Source organism: Calypte anna, chromosome 2, assembly GCF_003957555.1.
Source record: "Calypte anna isolate BGI_N300 chromosome 2, bCalAnn1_v1.p, whole genome shotgun sequence".
In the NCBI taxonomy this organism is placed as follows: Eukaryota; Metazoa; Chordata; class Aves; order Apodiformes; family Trochilidae; genus Calypte; species Calypte anna.
The window spans coordinates 111678106-111697054 of NC_044245.1; the positions used below are offsets into that span (position 1 = coordinate 111678106).

At 46.7% G+C, this 18949-nt stretch overlaps 1 protein-coding gene across 2 annotated transcripts in view; it reads left to right on the forward strand.

Moving 5' to 3' along the window:
* RGS20 (regulator of G protein signaling 20) overlaps positions 1 to 18949 on the forward strand; it is a 41764-nt gene that overhangs the window by 2782 nt on the left and 20033 nt on the right. The window contains exon 2 of one of the 2 annotated variants that reach the window (XM_030445510.1): positions 4281 to 4283. In XM_030445510.1, the coding sequence (XP_030301370.1) occupies positions 4281 to 4283 (3 nt within the window). Of the gene's footprint in view, positions 1 to 4280; positions 4284 to 18090; positions 18196 to 18949 lie in introns of those variants that run through there. The other variant, XM_030445508.1, reaches the window with a different exon arrangement.

The following is an 18949-nucleotide window of genomic DNA, read 5'->3' on the forward strand; positions in this document are numbered from 1 at the left end:
TTCTCATGTGCTCCCAATGTACTCTTTCTCTGTTACCAAAAACAAAACAAAACAAACAACCCAGAAACATTACACTGCACAAGGAGGTAGTGAGAGCTTGCAAATAGTTTACAGTATCTTTCTAATGAAAAAATTTGGCCTAAGTCCTGTTACACAGAGCTCATTGCCATTATTTCCTCAGAAGAGGATGAGAAAGTTCTCCACAAAGAAGCCAAGTATTTGCATCCAGATTACATCTGGAGGAGAGACTCATTTAACCTCTGTAACATGTTTATCAGTTCTAAGCATACAGGGTCCAGGTAATACACAAGAAATATACCTAACTGGGTGTAACTGGGCAAGCACAGATAGGACAGAAGTGTCAGGGCTCTGAGGGCACTAATAAGCATTACTATCCACGACCAGCCTCATCTGGGGCCTCCATCCTCACGTGTGGACTCAGCAGCTCCTATTTTATACAATCTCTGGCAGCCTCTTCTCTACCTGAGCTGTGCTGAAGGAGTCCTGGTCTCAAGCTGAGAGACAGCCATGCCCCATTTGATGATGGAACCATCTGGTTGAGACCTTAACCCTCACATGAGGTGGACTTTCTGGCTGTCTCTTGTCAGTGTGGACTTACCTAATGATTGTTTGGGACCTGATGAGGGTGGGGGGTAGTTTCTGCCTTGCTGTGAAACCAACTTATGATCTGAACCTTGCTAGGGCCATCTCTATGCCTGTCTTGTTTGCCTTGCTCGAGTGCTGTGGAGTGGGCTGTGGAATCTCTCTGGTTTCCAGTTCACACGCCCTAAGGGAGTAGCCCTGCTCTTTCTGCTCCCTTGTAAGCAGAATCCTTTCCAACACCTGTGGATGTTTGCCTTACCTATATAGGCATTTGTTCCTCAGTTCTTTAAGGCATGGATCAGAGAGGTAAAGAAAAGCATAGTGTGAAGTGAGAAGTATGTTGAGGAAGGGCAGAGAGCAGCTACTGAGATTCCTTTAACATCAACCTGTAGGCTGAAATTCCAGTTGCCCCAGCATTGCCTTTCTTCTTGCCAGGCCCTACCCATTTGGGTTCTGTGTGGGACTCCAGGGAGAAACTGAAATGGCAACAAGCATGCTGTCTGGAGTAGCAGTTCATCTTTTTTCCTAGCTAATCTCAGCTCTGCAGAAATCCTGTGGGTTTGGAGATGTCAAACATTATGCCATGAACTACCTGTAATATGGAAGTCACTAGTGATCCTGCATAGATCATTTAAATTATTTGACAGCAACTGTGAACCACAATTTGCTTGATAGAGTAAGAATCCATTCACAAACAATACCAGAAAAGTCAAAAATCATCAGTGATTTTCTTTTCAAAGGACAATGTGCCAGCTGAATGCTTGCACTGCTTTGCAAAGAACTCTGTTGTCCTCAGGGGATGAGTGCTGTCAGTCATTAATTACTATCTCTGTTAACAGTCCTTCTGAAGTCCAGTACTGTATTTATATTTTATGAGAGTAGGAAAAGTCCTGATATTAGTGAATATACTCACACTTTTCAGTCAATATATTCACTCCTAAGTACATTTTCATGTCAGGTGTGTTTATTTGGCAAAGTCTGTTTTTCATACTTACAGAATCACAAAATGTTTTAGGTTGGAAGAGACCTCCAAGATCATCCAGTCCAACCTTTGACCAACACCATAATCTAACTACTAAACCATGTCCCTAAGGACCAGGTCCAAACACCTTTTAAATGCCTCCAGGAGTGGTGACTCCACTACTGTCCTGGCCAGGCCATTCCAATGCCTGACAACTCTCTCAGTGAAAAAATGTTTCCTAACATCCAGCCTAAACCTCCCCTGGTGCAGCTTCCATCCATTCCCTCTGGTCCTGTCACAGTTCACTGAGGAGCAGAGGCTGTTTCCCTCCTCACTCCAACCTCCCTTGAGGTGGTTGAAGAGAGTTCTAAGGTCTCCTCTCAGTCTTCTCTTCTCCAAACCAAATATCCCCAGTTCCCTCAGCTGCTCCTCACAGGACTTGTGCTCCAGGCCCTTCAGGAGCTTCCTTGCCCTTCTCTGGACACACTTCAGCACTTCTCTGTCCCTCTTACAGTGGGGGGCCCAGAACTGAACACAGAGCTCAAGATGCGGCCTCACCAGAGCTGAGTACAGAGGGATGATCACCTCCCTCTTCCTGCTGGCCACAGTGTTCCTAATACAAGCCAGGATGCCATTGGCCTTCTTGGCCACCTGCACACCCTGCTGACTCACATTAAGTCAGTTATCAACCAATACGCCCAGGTCCCTTTCCAACTTACAGTTTTCTAACCACACTTCCCCGAGTCTGTATCTTGCCATGGGGTTGTTATGACTCAGGTACCAGACCTGGCATTTGGCCTTGTTGAACCTCATGCAGTTAACCTTGGCCCACTAGTCTAATCTGTCTGGGTCCCACTGTAAGGCTTCCCTACCCTCCAGCAGATCAATGCAGCCACCTAGTTTGGTGTCATCTGCAAATTTCCTGAGGGTACACTCAATCCCCTCATCCAAATAATCAATACTTAGTCATGGTAGCAGTTGCATGTCTTGAAGCTTGTGATTGTGTCATAGGGTGGTAGGAGCAAACTAAGCAGTAAATTATACCAAGAACACATTCTTTCTGTTCTTTTGAACAGGTGTTGTGCTTAGTTAAATAGTCTGAAACATAGTTTAATAGTCACATTTTCTCTAAATCTTGTGTTTGATATGGGGGATGCAAACTGCATGGCTGTGGATTGAATCACTTGGCAGCTAACATTCTTCATCTTTGCCAAAATAGTTATTATTACACAAGAGATGTAAAATTTGAGACATGATTGATCATCTCTTTTATTCAGGAGCAACATTTCAAAGGGAAACAGAATTCTGAGAGAGGTTTAAAAGTATTACAGGGTATTTAGGACCTCAAATTATGAGCATCTACTCTTCTTGACAATTTATTTGATAATACAATATACTTTTAAGTAAGGAAAAAAGTGGGTATTTTGCTGAATCATTGTAGATTAAGATAACGGGGTAAAATCACATGCAGTTGGTTTCAAAGGTAAACAAAACTGTTTCTAGGACAAGCTGAACAACATTATCTCTGTGTGATCTCTTGTGCTAGTTAATTTTGTTTCCTTGATGAGTATCCCTTATAATGAAGGTTTATCTTTTGAGACCTTCTGTGTCCAGCAAAATACTGGGGCATGGCTTGTCAGCAGACCTATTAGGAGGATTAAGACCTGTCAGTCCCCAGCCCTGCAAGAGAGGGTAGTTAGGAACTGCAAGTGGTTTCTTTTGTTTGCAAGATAATTCCTTGAAGGAAGAACTTGTTTTGTGAATTGCTAGTTTCAGAAGTCCCAAAGCACTCTTAGAGCATGGAAGGCAGCACTTCAGGGTTACTCCATATCCAGCTATAGCACTCGTTAGGGTCAGATCATCCTTGTTGTGAAAAAGACCACTTGTCATTTGAGGGGTTACAGTCCTCCCTCCTTTTCATCTGGTCACTTGAAGTATGAGATCTCTTAGCTTAACTGTAGTGCTTGTAGCTATGAAACAGACATTTCATCTTTGAAGAATTAACATTCATCAGGTATGAATCTGCTGGCCAGGTAAAAGTCCTACAGTTTTCTGTATTGAGTGAGGGAATAACACAAACCAAAAGCATGGGGCTGGGGAAAAAAAAATAAAATAAGAAATTAACATCTCTTAAATATTCTCATAGCTAAAACTAGCACAATACACAAGAGGCTGTGGTCACTGCAGTGATCAGCATCACTGCGTGCTGCATTAAGTGCTCTGGTGTCACCTAGAGCCCACATGTCTGAGCTGGGGACAAGGTGTCTGTGTATGTATGAGCAGAACTGAGTACACAGGGATAGGATTCAAAAACCCACCATATCGGAGAGATGGCCATCAGCAGAAGCACCAAATGACATTAGGGACAGGCCCCTCCTCTCATTTGTGAATCACAGACTTGGGCATGCTTCTGAAATTAGAGGCAGGACAGAGAAGTGATGTCTCATTTGGCAGACCAGAACTTTCTGCTATTGTCCAGATTATGGGAATTCCAGGTGCAAAACCGTCCCTTGGGGTGACTCGAAACTACACACACCAGAAGAATAACCTAACTACTTACTGCAGTGTGTCAGTAAGTAGGCTAGCATTGTGCTGAAAGTTTTCTTTGTTGTATAGTAACTTACTGTTCCTTGTATAGAGGGGGTGGTGATGCTTTACTGTGTTCAAAACACCACACAAGGGGCTGAGATTCAATAACAAATACTTCCATTTTAAGCAGGTATTCAGTGAGGCTCAGGCCAAAATCCACAGGAAGGTCTCTTGCAGGTAGATTGGCAAGTCATCCTCATTCTTCTCCAAGTGGTTAGAGCCAGGATGGGCAATTCTGAAAGCTGAGGTTGACAGACAGCCTTCAGCAGCTGAGCTACCAGCCCAGGAGGTCAACCCCCGAACATTCAGAGTAGAATCACAGAATCATAGAATCATAGAATCGACTGGGTTGGAAGGGACCTCAGAGATCATCAAGTCCAACCCTTGATCCACTACCGCTGCAGTTACCAGACCATGGCACTGAGTGCCACATCCAGTCTCTTTTTAAATATCTCCAGGGATGGAGAATCCACTACTTCCCTGGGCAGCCCATTCCAATGTCTGATCACCCTCTCAGTAAAAAAATTCTTTCTAATGTCCAACCTAAACCTCCCCCAGCACAACTTAAGACCGTGCCCTCTTGTCTTTCTGAGAGTTGCCTGGGAAAAGAGACCAACCCCCACCTGGCTACACCCTCCTTTCAGGGAGTTGTAGAGAGTGATGAGGTCTCCCCTGAGCCTCCTCTTCTCCAGGCTGAACACCCCCAGCTCCCTCAGCCTCTCCTCATAGGGTCTGTGCTCGAGTCCCTTCACCAGCCTGGTTGCCCTCCTTTGGACCTGCTCCAGGACCTCAATCTCCTTCCTAAACTGAGGGGCCCAGAACTGGACACAGTACTCGAGGTGTGGCCTCACCAGGGCTGAGTACAGAGAAGAAGGATCTGAGCCTGTATCTCCTGTATCTCCAACAGATCAGAAGCTGTGGCTCCTAAATGAAGAGTGATGCACATACTGTGCCAAACCAGAGCCATAACTTCTGAAAGATGCAACATAAATGCTTTTTTCTGCAACTGAGAGCTTGTTTCTGCATGGCAGCTCCAGGCAATGCGTTGGCACTTTTTGGATGGCATGTTTAAATACCATTCTTTCCACACAGGATGAGGGCACAGGTGTGGGTGCCTAATTCAGTCCTGTGGGTCCTGCTGAAAGCCATGGAGGAGCACAGTGTGCTTTGCATGGCTTAGCCCTGAAGGACATGCAACAAGCCTCTTGCTTACCTAATGTCAACAAATAGGAGTCCTTTTCACCCCTTGCTTGCTACCCCTGGGCAGCCTTGGAGAGACCTTCCATGGTTTGTCTGGGGTTTTCTTCTCCTATCTCCTCTGAATGTCTGTAGTATACTAGTCCACTCCAGGCAGCTCAAACCATTAAATAAAAACACCTTTAAAAAATAGTAGCCTCTAATCTTTAGCATAAAACATGAATGTAAGAACAGATGAATGTGGTTTATGTAGGAATTATTCTGTCAGGCAGAAAAAAAGTTGTGGGTTGGTTTGGTTTTTTTTTGCAGTGGGAATGGTTGAACAGTGGGACAGGTTGTCCAGAGAGGCTGTGAAGTCTGCATTCTCAGAGGTATTCAAACCCTGCTCAACACAGGGCTGACCTCACAACCCTCCTCACAAACCTGAGCACAGGAGGTTGGATGAGGCTATCTTCAGAGGCCACTTCCAACCCCAACTGTCCTGTGAAGCAGAGAGGTCTTCACAGTGTCTTTCTTTTTCAACTGTTCTGTAATTACGTGGCATAATAATATTTTTTTAAATCATAAAATATTGTTCCTTGCATCCAGAAACACTGCTCTGAGAATAGTTAGCTGTATTCCTCAGTGCTGTATGTGAGCCAAAAATATTTATACAGAAAGCAGAGGGCATTCTTCTGTAAGTTGTCAAAATAATAATGTACTACACATTAATGGATGGACTACTTGCATATTAATGGTGTGCAAATATTCTAGTCCTCAGAGATAATTTTTACTAATTTGCACTCCTGTTATTCCAATTTAGTGATTTACATATTTTACCTTTGAAATAACCCTAAAACTTCCCTTTTAGCTGTGCACCTTAAATGGAAATGAAATGGAAAAATACAGGATACTGAGTTGATTGGAATATTGCTGTCAGAAAGAATTTAATGAATACCAAAAAAAAAAAGGAAAAATTGTTTTCATGCTAGTTCCAAAAAACTCTCAGCAAAACAATCCTAGACTGACCTGAATTACAGAGATGGTTCTCATTTCTAGAAGTTTACTTTCTTTAAGTGGAATAAAATGTATTGCTGTTTAATAAACAACCCAGTCAGCCTAAATCTAAATCAAATAATTTAAGATATGGGTAACTTTGGATCTGCAAAGATACTCATTTAAAATTTCCTTCCACCAGCAAGAATCAACAGTTTAGGCAAAGGATACAATTGGGGAAAAAACAGCCCCTACCTGGAAGCCCATGGAGACCTTCTTATTAGTTGGGTGTCTGTGGGTAAGGAGGAATTGACCTTTTCACATGAAATGTCTCACACACAGAGACTGATGGAAGCAAATCATTTCTAGTAAAATACAAAATTAAAATGAAGTAACTTTGTGCAGCACCAGTTGTAGAGTGATAATACAGTTAGTGTTGCTCTGATTTATGGCTTCTCTTAGAGACTGTCATGTGGCAGAGATCAGCTGAGCTCAGTATTCCCATCACATCCTGTTTTCTTTCCAATGCACTTCATTTACATTTGAAACAGGAATTGGGATGTGGATTTTTTTCAGCTTTGATTTCTCAGGGCTTTCTAAGTGCCAGAGTGGAGTGATGCACTTCATTATTAAGAGAGAGATTAGCTATATGTTTATTGATATAAAACAGTGACTAAAAATTTTCATAGTAAATGTGACAGTGGTTTCACAAGAGTCCATGACAATGTTGTTTACTGCGGAGAGGACAGGTCAGACAAAACTGCCTCCCATTGTGTCACAAGGTTCAGAGTAGACCTTGCTTTCAAAACTCCTTCTTAGAAAAGGGTCTAAGTGTGGCTGGATCCAATTCCTGAGTCCCAGAATAAGTCATACCCAGGTTGCAGGTATCAACCTGTCCATTCTAATTAGCAAATCCTTTCAGTGACCAGGAGAATGTTATCTGTCTCCCACAGATCCACTCTGAGCAAGATGCAGCCATCGTGACCACCACATTATTCCAACCACCACTGGTGGTTATTGCTTGAGCAGGGTTACAGGAGATAGAGGTCAGGTCAGTGGGGCAGGGAGCACACCAGCACAGGGGAATTCCTGAGTGCCAAAATAAGTCCTGCTCAAGTTGCAGGTATCAGCCTGTCCACTCTAATTAGCAAATCCTTCCAGTGCCCAGGATAATGACATGGGGTGCAGTCTCATCAAAGACAGGTTGTGGGTAGGAGCCTGACAGTGTCATCTGAAACTTGCTAATAGTGTCAACCATTCCCAAGCCCTTCCTGGCACAGATTTATTTATATTGCCTGGTTTTTGAAATCTCACTGTCAGAGATGCCACAGTCTTGACAGGTTGCTCCAGTGTTTCACTGCCCTACCATTAAAAACCCATATTTAACCTAAATATCCCTGCCTGCAGTTTAAATCTAATAGTCCTTGCTGTATATGTAGTGAGCATGAAGACTAATTTACTCTTTCCCTTTGCCTATTTGTATAAGTGCTACTTGATAAACATTTCCCTTGAGTAGTGCAAAGACACAGAAGTCATGAATCACATACATGCTTTTTCACAGCAGTTTCTTTCCACAAAAAAAATCAAACTCTATGGGAAAAATAAGCATTTTTGAGCTATTTAGAGCTAACTCAGTCCTGCACTTTGCTGGCCCCTTCTGTGCAATAACAGGACAGCTTCCTGCTCTTTTTCTTGCTTTTTTTTTTTTTTTTTTTTTTTTTTTGCTTTTTTCCCCCCATCTCTTTATAATCCAGCCAAAATAAAGATGCAAAAAGACATTGGAATATCATACTACAAATATCTTAATTTCAAATCTTAGCTCCAGGCTGCTAGGTGACAACTAGGTGCATCCTCTTGAGAGCAGGTTAAAATCAAAGCCCCACCAAGCCAGGAAATACAGGGGAGAGAGATCATTGCTCTGCTCCCAGAGGCCAAACAGGGAATGAAAGCACCTTGCTTATGTGTGGCAAGACAAACCTCTCTTAGGGAATGGCACTTCAAGGTCCAACCTGGTGTTCCAGCAGAGACTCACGAGCAATGCTCTAATCCTATGGCTCTCAGAGTTGACTAGCCCGGATCGGTGCTGTTGCTCCAAAAGCAACTGATCTCTCTGCTGGCTTGCTCAGAACTGAGCTCTGCCTGTGTCTCAGGCCTCACCTTTTATTGGCCCCCTGGTCCTGCTCATGCGCAGTGGGGACCCGCCCTAATTAGGCACAGGTGGGCTTGACACAAGTTCATGCTCACTCCCTGGCAAGTAGTGGCACCTGGTTGCCTCATTTCACTACATTTATGTACAATGTAAGTAACTATGTTTCATCATGGGCATTAAAACTTAACTCTGAGGAAGACAGAAAATTACTTGCCATCAGCCACATCCAAAAGATGTGCCAAAGGGTAATAGTTGGGAACCAACAAGGATCTGTGAGCAGGTACACTGATGAAGCCTGGCTTGCAGTGGGTCTGTGCTTACATACTGATTAACTTGGACATTTTCACATCTGAGAATGCTTGGTCTTTCCTACATCCTGTCCCTGTGCTGGGTCATGGTTCCAATGAAACTTTCAGGAACTTACATACTGATACAAGAACAGATCTTCAGTCTACCACTTTCCACTGTGGTTGGAAACAGTTCAGGAGGCTAATTGTCATCAATATTGTACTTTTAGTGTTATTCTCAAAATAAAAAAGCTAATCTAAAATGTCATTGCAACTATTAAAGGCATGAATAGACTGCAACAAACCAGGAGCTGCCTGGTATAATATGGAATAGTTGGATAGTTCTCTAATCAGGAGACTGATAAAGTGAGTCACACCTTAGTGAGTCACAAGCCTTAAATGCCAGGGACATTTCTTCAAACTAGCATTTCTTTATGCTCACTGAAACTCCTGATTCTGAAAGATGGTTGCTATTTTTATGATAAACTAGCCTTCTGCACTGTGTTTGTCCTATTGATACAGACTCCGTGCAGAGAAATGCTTGCATTTCATTTAAGTGCAAGAATAGCATCTGCTTGAATGATTTACCTGACCAACAGCAGCATGTTCAGACTTTTGAATTATTTCAGACTCATGAAAAAGCTGTGCTCTCTCAAGCATGGGTTGTAAGAAGGCAAACTTTAAACAGAAAGGCCAGACTCCTCTGAATTCTTACCAGTCTTTCCAAATTATCAAGAAAAATAAGTTAAAGCTGTTACAGATCAGAAAAGGAAGTATAGGCTATTGCAGATGGGACCTTTTTAGTCCCATTTTGCCTTTTCTGTGTTTGGTCAGGAGGTCAGGTTGAGAGGAACTACAGAAAGGAGTTTTGGAGGGACATTTCATCCACCCAGGAGAAGGACATGGGCTTTCAAAACAGTATTGTCACTGAGGGAAACTGCCACAAGTGTGGTCTGCTGACAAGTTGCTTTGAACAACAGAGCATAAAGGTGGGATATAAAAATATGTTTGTCCAAATTTCTACCCTCTGGACTGCTGTTCTCCCTCTCCCAAGGCACTTAAAGAATCCACAGCAAGTGCAGTGTATTTTCAATTGCAGAGAAACATGACAGCCCCAGGAGTGGCCAGAGCAGAAGATCCAGCTCGCAGAAAGAGTGTTAGGCTCTTTGAGCATCAAAAAGGAGATACATGGCTATAAGGTGCCTTCCTCAAAAGCTCAATACCTCTGAGCTTTTTTTTTTTTCTTTCTTTTTTCTTTTTTCTTTTTTTTTTTTCCCTTGAGGACCTCTCTATCTATAACCTGCAACTTGGTATCTGTGGTGTCAAAGGAGCCCTGGGATCTGCTACCATTTGTAAGTCTCTTCCTAAGCCTAAAGTAAGCATGACATTTAGCCAGTAATTTCTGCTGTCTGCAGTCACCATCTCTCTAATCCTGGCTTGTAGTCCTATATGAGGCATCTCAGAAATAAAGATTAGTGAGAGATTCTACAAGGAAGCCCCAGGATTTTCTGCTCACTCCCACAGGGGTATCTACATAACAGGGATAGCCTGACCTCTCTAAATCACTACTTGTTCAGTACCACTGATAACTTAGTACACTGAGATAGATACCATTTGAAGTTTTCCCATTTTGCAGATATGTTCACACCCTCTCCTCACCATCATTCTTATGAGATCAGCTCCTCTTCCTCCCATCATGATTTGAAGGTCTTTTTAAAATGCTGGAGAAATACTCCTGGTTACCACCCCAAAGTAGTCAGCAGTGAGGCAAATACAGAGTCTGCTCTTCATGCCAGCATGTATCAACCTAGAAGATTTTTGTTTCTGCTAATATTCTTTGTAGCCTCATGCTGTCATTGTCAGCTCTTTATTCTCTTGTTTTTCTCTTTCAAAGGAATCATACTGTATTTTAGGTCTGATCTGTTTTTATGTTCTCCATCACATCCTCTAAGTGAGTTATATTTTCCCCCATCAGCCTTTTAACAGGGCTGCATAATATCCCCAGTTCTTCCACATTTTCTGAGACCCAAAATCTGGTGAAAAGTATATTCAATTCAGCAGAATTCACAGTGGCTTCCCCAGGAATCTTGTAAAGCTGTAATATTACTGTGCAGCCATGTTGTGCAACCAGGCTTTCAGATTCACTTTGAACAACTTGAGATCCCAAGCTGTTCAAGAGCATCAGTTTCAAACTGGCCCCATTTATCTTCCTTTCTGAATCAGATCTGGAATGTAACAACAAAATACTTTCTAGATGTTAAAATTGCAGGTTTGTATTTATCTTTAATTTAACTATATGATTTACCAAGCTCTGATATGTCAAGGATCTAGTGTAACAAATAGGTTGTGGGAAATAGGTACTTCTTGAGGGCCATTCATACATTTAAGATTTTTTTTTCTTTGATAATAAAGAAGAGAAGAAAATACTTGTGTCTCATGTTTTAGTTTATTTAGTTTCCACTATGGTCAGAGCAGAGGACTCTGATTAGCACAAGGAATACTGCTAACGCACAACTGTTGAGGTTCCTTATTCAAATTGTAGGTGCACAGTGACACCTTCTGGATGCTTGTAATGAGTGTCACTGAGCAGCTTTTTCCCATCATCTGGAAACTCACGTTTTTCTATGTAGAAACTAATCTTTTTCTGGTCAACATGTTGCCCAGACCTATATACAGGTCCTATATACTGCAGAGCTCCCATGTTGTTACAGAGAAACACGTAGATCCTCTCCTGGCAGAGGGCCTGGACTCCATGATCTTTCAAGGTCCCTTCCAACCCCTGGCATTCTGTGATTCTGTGATTAACAGAACATTGTTGTGATGGCAGAATTTGTTTGTTTGTTTTTTGGTAAATCAACCCAAGCCTGCAAGTTTTGTTTTAATGATTGCAAATAATTCAAAGGCTTGTTAAGAATATATATATAGGATAGCATTACAGATGCATGTTAACCTCATGATTTTAAAAATTGACATTAGATTTTTAACTATTTATTGACATAGATAAGGTGAGGGGGTCAGACGGAATATAGCAAGGCTTCAATTTGCCAAACACAGGGAATGAAATGAATGACATATTTTCCTAATGCAGTCGTGCTTCAGCAGAGATTTCATTTTTTATATGTGGCATATTGCAGTGTCTAATGAGACCTTCTTTCCCCAAGCCACTGGCTTCCTGGGTTAGTCTGTCAATCTGCCAGAAATTCTGAGTCACCAAGGATTTTAAGCACATGAGTTGTGCCACAAAACTCAGTCTGAGGACTAATGAACCCCACAGTGCCTCCATGGATCACTTTAAAACTGGGCATTCAGTCCTATTACCGGAAAACATCTCCTTATTTCTAATATTTAATGCCATCTCAAAGATTATTTCTCTTTAATCTTCTTCTTCCTTAGAAGCAACCAAGATGCGATATATAAGAACGGAAAAAAAAAAAGGGTTGTGAGTGGAGACAGCAGAGACTAATTTCCAGACTTCCTGAGACTTCAGATCAGAGGCTGACTGATAGAAATACTGAAGCTGAAAGTTTTGGCAGAACATACATCTGGGATTGGCTAACCCCAAGAAAATACAGCACCCTAGAAAATAACCTTATGGTGCTGAAATAATTGGCACAGTACTAAGCAGACCCATCAGAAGCAACAATTTTTCTGCACTGAAATCCAAGCCAAGCCTAACAATTCTGGTAACTTTTCAAACATGAGTCCTAGCATAATTCAATCTCAGGCTTTAGCATAAAACCTTGAGGAAAATTAATCCTTCAGCAGAAGGGTAAGAGAAGCCCTCTGCTCTGCATAGGTGCTACTGAATAGTTACATCTTGACAATACGAATGACATGGCATGGGAGGAACTTCCCAGTGGGACTTCCACTCTTGGGCTTACACAAAATAAATTCTATTGCTACTAATGTTGGTGAAAATCAAGAACTAACAGGCATTCCTGCATGTGGGACATGTTAATGCTTTGTGTCCTCATGCAGCTTTATAATTAGTTTGATGTGTTTGAAAACTCCAGTTTATTCTACCTACCACCAACCCTGAACCTACATGTTATATTTGAAATCGATTACTAATAAATCCATTGAGAAAAGTTATTTACACCTGTAAGAAACTGATGTTGAGAGAATTCAAATACTTAAAAGCCCAACAAAGCTGTTTCCTATAATATCACTGACATTATGTTCACTTCAAAATACGGTTAATTAAAATGCATCTTTTAAAAGTACATACTTTTTTTGCATTTTATTTTTTATATAGAAAATACTAGGATGCTGCTGATATATAAAGAAATTTGAAGTTCAACCAGAGTCCCTAGGAAGTCATTTTACTTCTGAAAAGATCTCCTCTCCCAGAGAAGCCTTCAAAGTTATTCGTAACGAGTGCACTTTCATGTTGATGAAAATAGTAAAAAATTGTTTCTTACTTTCTGTTTGAATTGCTCCTTAACTCACTATAAATCAGCTCCATTCAATGGTCTAGAAATGCTCTATTTAACAATTGAAGTGAGCAGGAAACACTAAAATAGACTACTACCTGTAAGCCACCATACAAATGTCTGTAACTTCTCCTTGGGGAAGGAGAGAAGGAGAGGACGTTCAGGTGTGAGGCCCAGCAAGCTGTCCCAACACATAGAGCCAAGCAGCCCCCCAGAAGAGCTGAGATTTGCATTATGTCACTCATTGAAGTGTGACTGCAAGAAGGTTGGAATACAATTTTATTAAAATACAGATACATGGTTTGTATTACCTTTCTTATAAGCTGTTTTCATTTTCAGAACAAATAAAAGAAGGTGCCATACAAGTTTTCAGAAAATAACAACAACAGTAACAGGTTTCTTTATTTCCACAAAGGCAAAATTAGGAAAATCTATTAACTGGACAAGCCTGCAGAAAGAGGGATGCTGGATTCTAAGAAACACTCAAAGGGATAACATTAAATAGCAAGGGCACCCTCAGATGAAGCCATTCCTGTCTGATGGAGAATTTAGAAAACCAAACAAAAAAAACCTACTGCATGCTGGATAGACTTCCCACCTAAGAGTTTATCAATAACTTCCTTAGACTTAATGTGAAATGTTCAGGAATGTTCAACAAAGAGACAGTTTTTTCCTAATGCCTAGTATACTGGTAGCTAAAATCAGTATTGAAATTGAGTCCTGATTTAATGTCTACCTTGTCTTTTACTAACAAAAGTTCTGCTACATGGGATAATTCTGATGAAATGCACTGGGCGTGTGTAAACACTCCATTTTCCATAACATATTTTTTGAAACAGAAACCTAACCCAGGCCAAATACTCCCATGCTTACCTAGAATGTCAAGATGTTCACTTTTTGCTTTCCTTCTGTCTGCTGAAGTGGACTTAGGAAGCGGAGTAGCAGTATAGTAAGAGTATGGTCACAGACATGCACATGCAGAGCAAGCTACTGTGATGACTGAGGGGATTTTCTTTCACAGGAGCTGTGCTGGGATTCCTTTTAGGCAGGGAAAGGGATTCAGTCTGTGCCTCTCAGATCTTAAAGACCCTCAGCTTTAAACACCATTTCAGTTAAGTCCAACCACTTACTTATGCATTTCTGTCTTATGCAGGTGGACATCAGCCTGCATCCATTATTCAGGGAGAAAGGAGAACATTATCCCTATTTCACCAGTTTTAAGAGAAATTTATGCCTTCAGGCCACTCAGCTGTTTCAGGATTTAGGTGACTGTGTATATGTAATGATGCAGATGTACCTGTCTACAGAGCTAGGTAGAGGTGCCTACAAACACCAGACACTGGAAGATACTTGGCTTAGGGTGGCTTTGTTTATCTAACATCAGCCATACAAGGGAGCATGAGTATCACCTTTTTATACAATGCTATGCACTATCACTGTGCATCATTAATGGTGGAAAAAATAGCCATCTTTAATAAGGTGTTAGTTCATCATGACTCTCCTCAGAGAATGCAAAAGATGGAGCAATATCACACCTTCCAACGGGGTTGCACTGTGCCAGCATGTTAATCCTGCACTTGTTCAGGAATTCCAGGGAAGATCTAGAAAGCCACCAGAGATCATAGTCTAAAGAGGGTTTAGGGAAATCACATCCACTCACTGGTCTGAGAAATTACTGCCCTTCCTGGCAGAGTGAGTAGGAGCTGGATTCAAAAGCCAGTGGACTTAACACCTGTTTTGGTCATGGTCTGAGGACACATGAAGAACCACTTTGGTGTACGCTTCCTGAGACTTTGTTCCCTTTTCTTTTTCAGGGAGTGAGGCAGAATCATTTAATTCTAATTGTCAAGTCTGTAATACCTCCATAGGTCCTATCTAGGTCTTGACAATTGTAATTCAGCACCGAAGTGTATTTAACATCTCAGCTGTCTGCTTTGTGCCATGGCCATAAGGGCAGAGATTTGCAGAAGGCCTCCTTGCCCCTGGGCAGGTGAAATACTACATGGGGTTGTGTGGTGGGAACCGACTTGTCTATTTTTTCTGCTCTCCTGGGAACATTGTCCAGCTTCCATCCTAGTTCACCTCTCTGAACAGATCTAGGGGAACTCTCTGCTGCTAAGCAACAGCACATTCTCCTCACGTGCAGGAATGGCAGCTTTCCCTGCAGGGCTCAGCTCTAACGAGCACCTTGCCCTGGTCCCACCAGCACCACAGCCGCGTTCTCCCATCGCAGCACCAGTGACTTTGGCCTTCAAGGGCAGCACCATCACTGTGGAAAGGGCTTTCTTCACACTGTGCAGACTTCAGTTCTTTTCTGTCTCTCTGTCTCTCTTTGATGCCAATAGAATGGCCAGAGGCCAGAAATGGTGGTGATGTTTTGAGACGGGCTGAGGAGATATTTAAAAAGAGACTGGATGTGGCACTTAGTGCCATGGTCTGGTAACTGCAACGGTAGTGGATCAAGGGTTGGACTTGATGATCTCTGAGGTCCCTTCCAACCCAGTCGATTCTATGATTCTGTGAATCTATGATAAAAGTATAGCCCTGAATAGGAACGGGTAGAAATCGCTGCTAAGGGAAAGGGACACAGGGATTGAATGGCAGCGGTTGCTGTCTATTCCTATTGAGGGTTCACACTTCAGTAGGGTGGGTTCCTCTTCAGGGAGCTATGGCACTCAGCGAGAGAGGGAGGATGATCACGGTGCTCTGCTGTTGGCAGACTGGACCGGGCTGGATGTGTCGCCCGGCAAACCGAGCGGCGGGAGGCGGCGGGGCAGTTTCAGGACCCTGGACAGGGGCGAGGCGTTGAGGGGCGGCTGCGCTCGGCTCCGCTCGGGTTCGGCTCCGCTGGGGTTCGGCCGCAGCCCCAGTTCTACCCGCCGCCTGGGGTTGGCTTCTGGGGTGGAGTTTTTTGAGGTGCGGGTAGCTCCTTGCCTGCAGGTTGTTAGTGACCAGTCTCGGCCCCGTGCTCCTCGGGCATTGTGCCCAGCCCTAACCCCCAAGGGGGGCTGGTTCGGTACGAGAAGTTTCCTCTGCTCCTCACTTAAAGGGGCGGCTTAGAAAAGTTAAAGCACGAAGCGTGCCCGTGGGGGCGGGGGGAGGGGGTGAGAGGCAGCCCCGACCACCCAGGGGCCGGCTGGTGGGGGTTCAAGTCTGCCTCCAGATTAGCACCGCGGTGGAGGGGTTCTGCTCGGATCTGGGCTGTGATTACCCGCCTGCCCCCCCGGTAATGCTTATTTTGTGTTTCTCTCTCTCTCTCTCTCTCTCTCTCTCTCTCTCCCCGCCCCGTCCCCCCGCACCCACACCTCCCCCGCACTCCGCAGCCTCCGAGGCCTGCTGGGCCCCTCGCCCCGCTGTCAGCTCTGCTCTCCAGCCCCTTCCTGCGGCCGCAGCTCCTCGCCCGCCGGCCCTGCCCGCACTTCATCTCGGCGCCCCGTCGAGACAACCCGGGGCTCCGCTTCGGCCCCGCGGGTTTGGCGGTGCTACTGGCCGGCAGCGGAGCGGCCCCCCCTTGCCCGCTCGCCGCCCTGCTGCGGGGCCGCTGGGCTAAGCCACCGCCTCCGTCGGCCCCCGGCCCGGCCCCGGCGCCGCCGCCGCCCAGCCGCCTCCCCCCGGAGCGCCGGAGATGCCCGGCGTGCCACGGAGCCGCGCCGCCGCAGCCCTGCGCTGCCCCCGAGCCGCCCGGCGCGGTGAGTACCGCTCGTGGGGCCACGTCCGCCCCTTCCTCCACCTTCCTCTTACTCGCACTGGGGAAGCCGCTATCTGCCCACGTCCCCCATAGCCGCCACCGGCGTGGAAACCTCGGGGGCCCTGGGTGAGCTCCCCCGGCTGTGAGCCTCGGGCCCCACGGGCTCCCCGCCTCTCCCGGCCTGCCATCCTCACCGCTTCCCGCGGCCGCTGCCCCCGGCAAGGCAGATCTCGCAGCCACCGTGCTCCCTACTCGGTGCGCCGGCGGGAAGAGAGCAACCCCGACGGCAAGGCTGCCCGCCAGGTCTCCCCGTAACCGGGAACCCAGCTCCAGAGGATGGGACGCGTAGAGAGCGTACGTGCCCCGGATCAGTCTTGTTTTCACGGGAAGACCGTGTCGCTCTGCCCGGGGACGGCAGTGACACAAGCCAGCCCCAGCCGTCCCGTTAACCCTTGTCCCGCCGACGGGCGCGCTGCGCCCTCCCGGCAGGCGGCACTGGGGTCTGCCAGGGGGATCGCGGTGGTGAGATGTTGTCGGTGAGACAGTATCCCGAAACGTGGCTAGCGGTGATGGTAAGGGCTCTGAGCCCGGCGGCCCCTGCCCGCCAGCCGCAGCCGCGTAACATCGTGCCCCGCTGAAACGGGAGAATCGAGAGAATCACTCGGCGGCGGTGAGCTGTGTGCCTCTGGAAAACGGGAGGCGGCTGAGGGGCGGGAAGGAAGATGCATCCCTGCAGTTACTTAAAATGCGGGCGTGCTCCAGCCTCAGGTTTTATAAGCACGGCTCTCATTTAAGGCATCTCTGAACATTAAAACACCAGTACCGAGCTCCGCGGCGGCATCGCCGCCTCTTCAAGCCCTTCCCACCCCCTCCCCTGAGCGCACGCACACACGCACACTCTCACACCGCTTTCTCCAGCATTTCTCCCCCCGGCGCCGGCCCCATGGCTCTCCCCGCTCCCTCCCCAGCCCCCCGCCACCGTGCGGGCGCTGCGGCGGCTGCTTCCGTTGCAACTCGCCCCTGAGCCGCAGCGGCCCCCGGTGCTCCCCTCTCCGGGGGCGGCCCGGCGGCAGCCCGCCCCGTCGTGCCGGAGCCGGGGCACGGAGCGTTGCCTGCCCGGGTCGCTGCCCCCGGCTCCGGCCACGACGAGCAAAGCCCACGGGCTTCCGCGGCCGGCACCGTGAGACCAGCCGGCGAGGGCCGAGCGCATGCGCGGGGCTAGCGAGCCGCCGTCCACGGTCGCCCAGCTCGCCGCTACCGGAGGGGAAGCGGGCGAGGACTACCGGCGGGGCTCCAACACCGAAACCGACACCGTAAGTACCGCTCGGTTCCTCTCGGTCCCGCCCGGCGGCCGCCGACCACCCGAGCAGGCGAGGGCTTGCCGGCATCCGCGACCCCCGCGCCGCCGCCGGGGCCGCCCCGGGCACAGCGGGACGGGATGGGACGGGCGATGATGCCGGCGGCGGCCCCCGCGGCCGAGGCGGGCAAGGAGTTGCAGTCGCCCTTCTCGGTAGGATCCGGAGGGACCCGGTGCAAAAGGCGCTTCCCCACTCCCCCTCGGAAGGTCAGGAGCCGCCCGCCGGGAGTACCCCGCTCTGGGGCTTGCATCCTCCCCACGTTCCTCCCGGTGCCGCTCCCACCGGGTACCCAGCACCGGTGTGCTCCCGGCCCCGAAGCGGCGACACCGACCCTTCCTCTCGGGCTCGGCCCCGCCGCTGCCGCCGCTCCCCGGGGTGGGATCGCGCCCCGCTCCGCGCCGCCTCCCTCGCCGCAGCGCGGATAACACCTGGGCTGGGCTCCTGCCGTGCCCCCAGGGCTCCTTCCTCCTCTTTCCGAGGATGAGGATGTAGATTAGGGAGCATCCATCACCCACACCCACCCCCCGCCCCTTCGTGACGGGAGTCCCGCCACACGTCTGTTCGCAAGGCCCTGCAAAGTTAGGGAGATGAGTAACAACACGCGAGGGTTTCCATACAGACTCTTCCAGTGTCAGCCTGCTCCTTCGTGCATCCTCGGGTGAGAGAAGGAGTTTCCTGTGCTGTCAGTAGTGACATGTCAGTAGGTAAG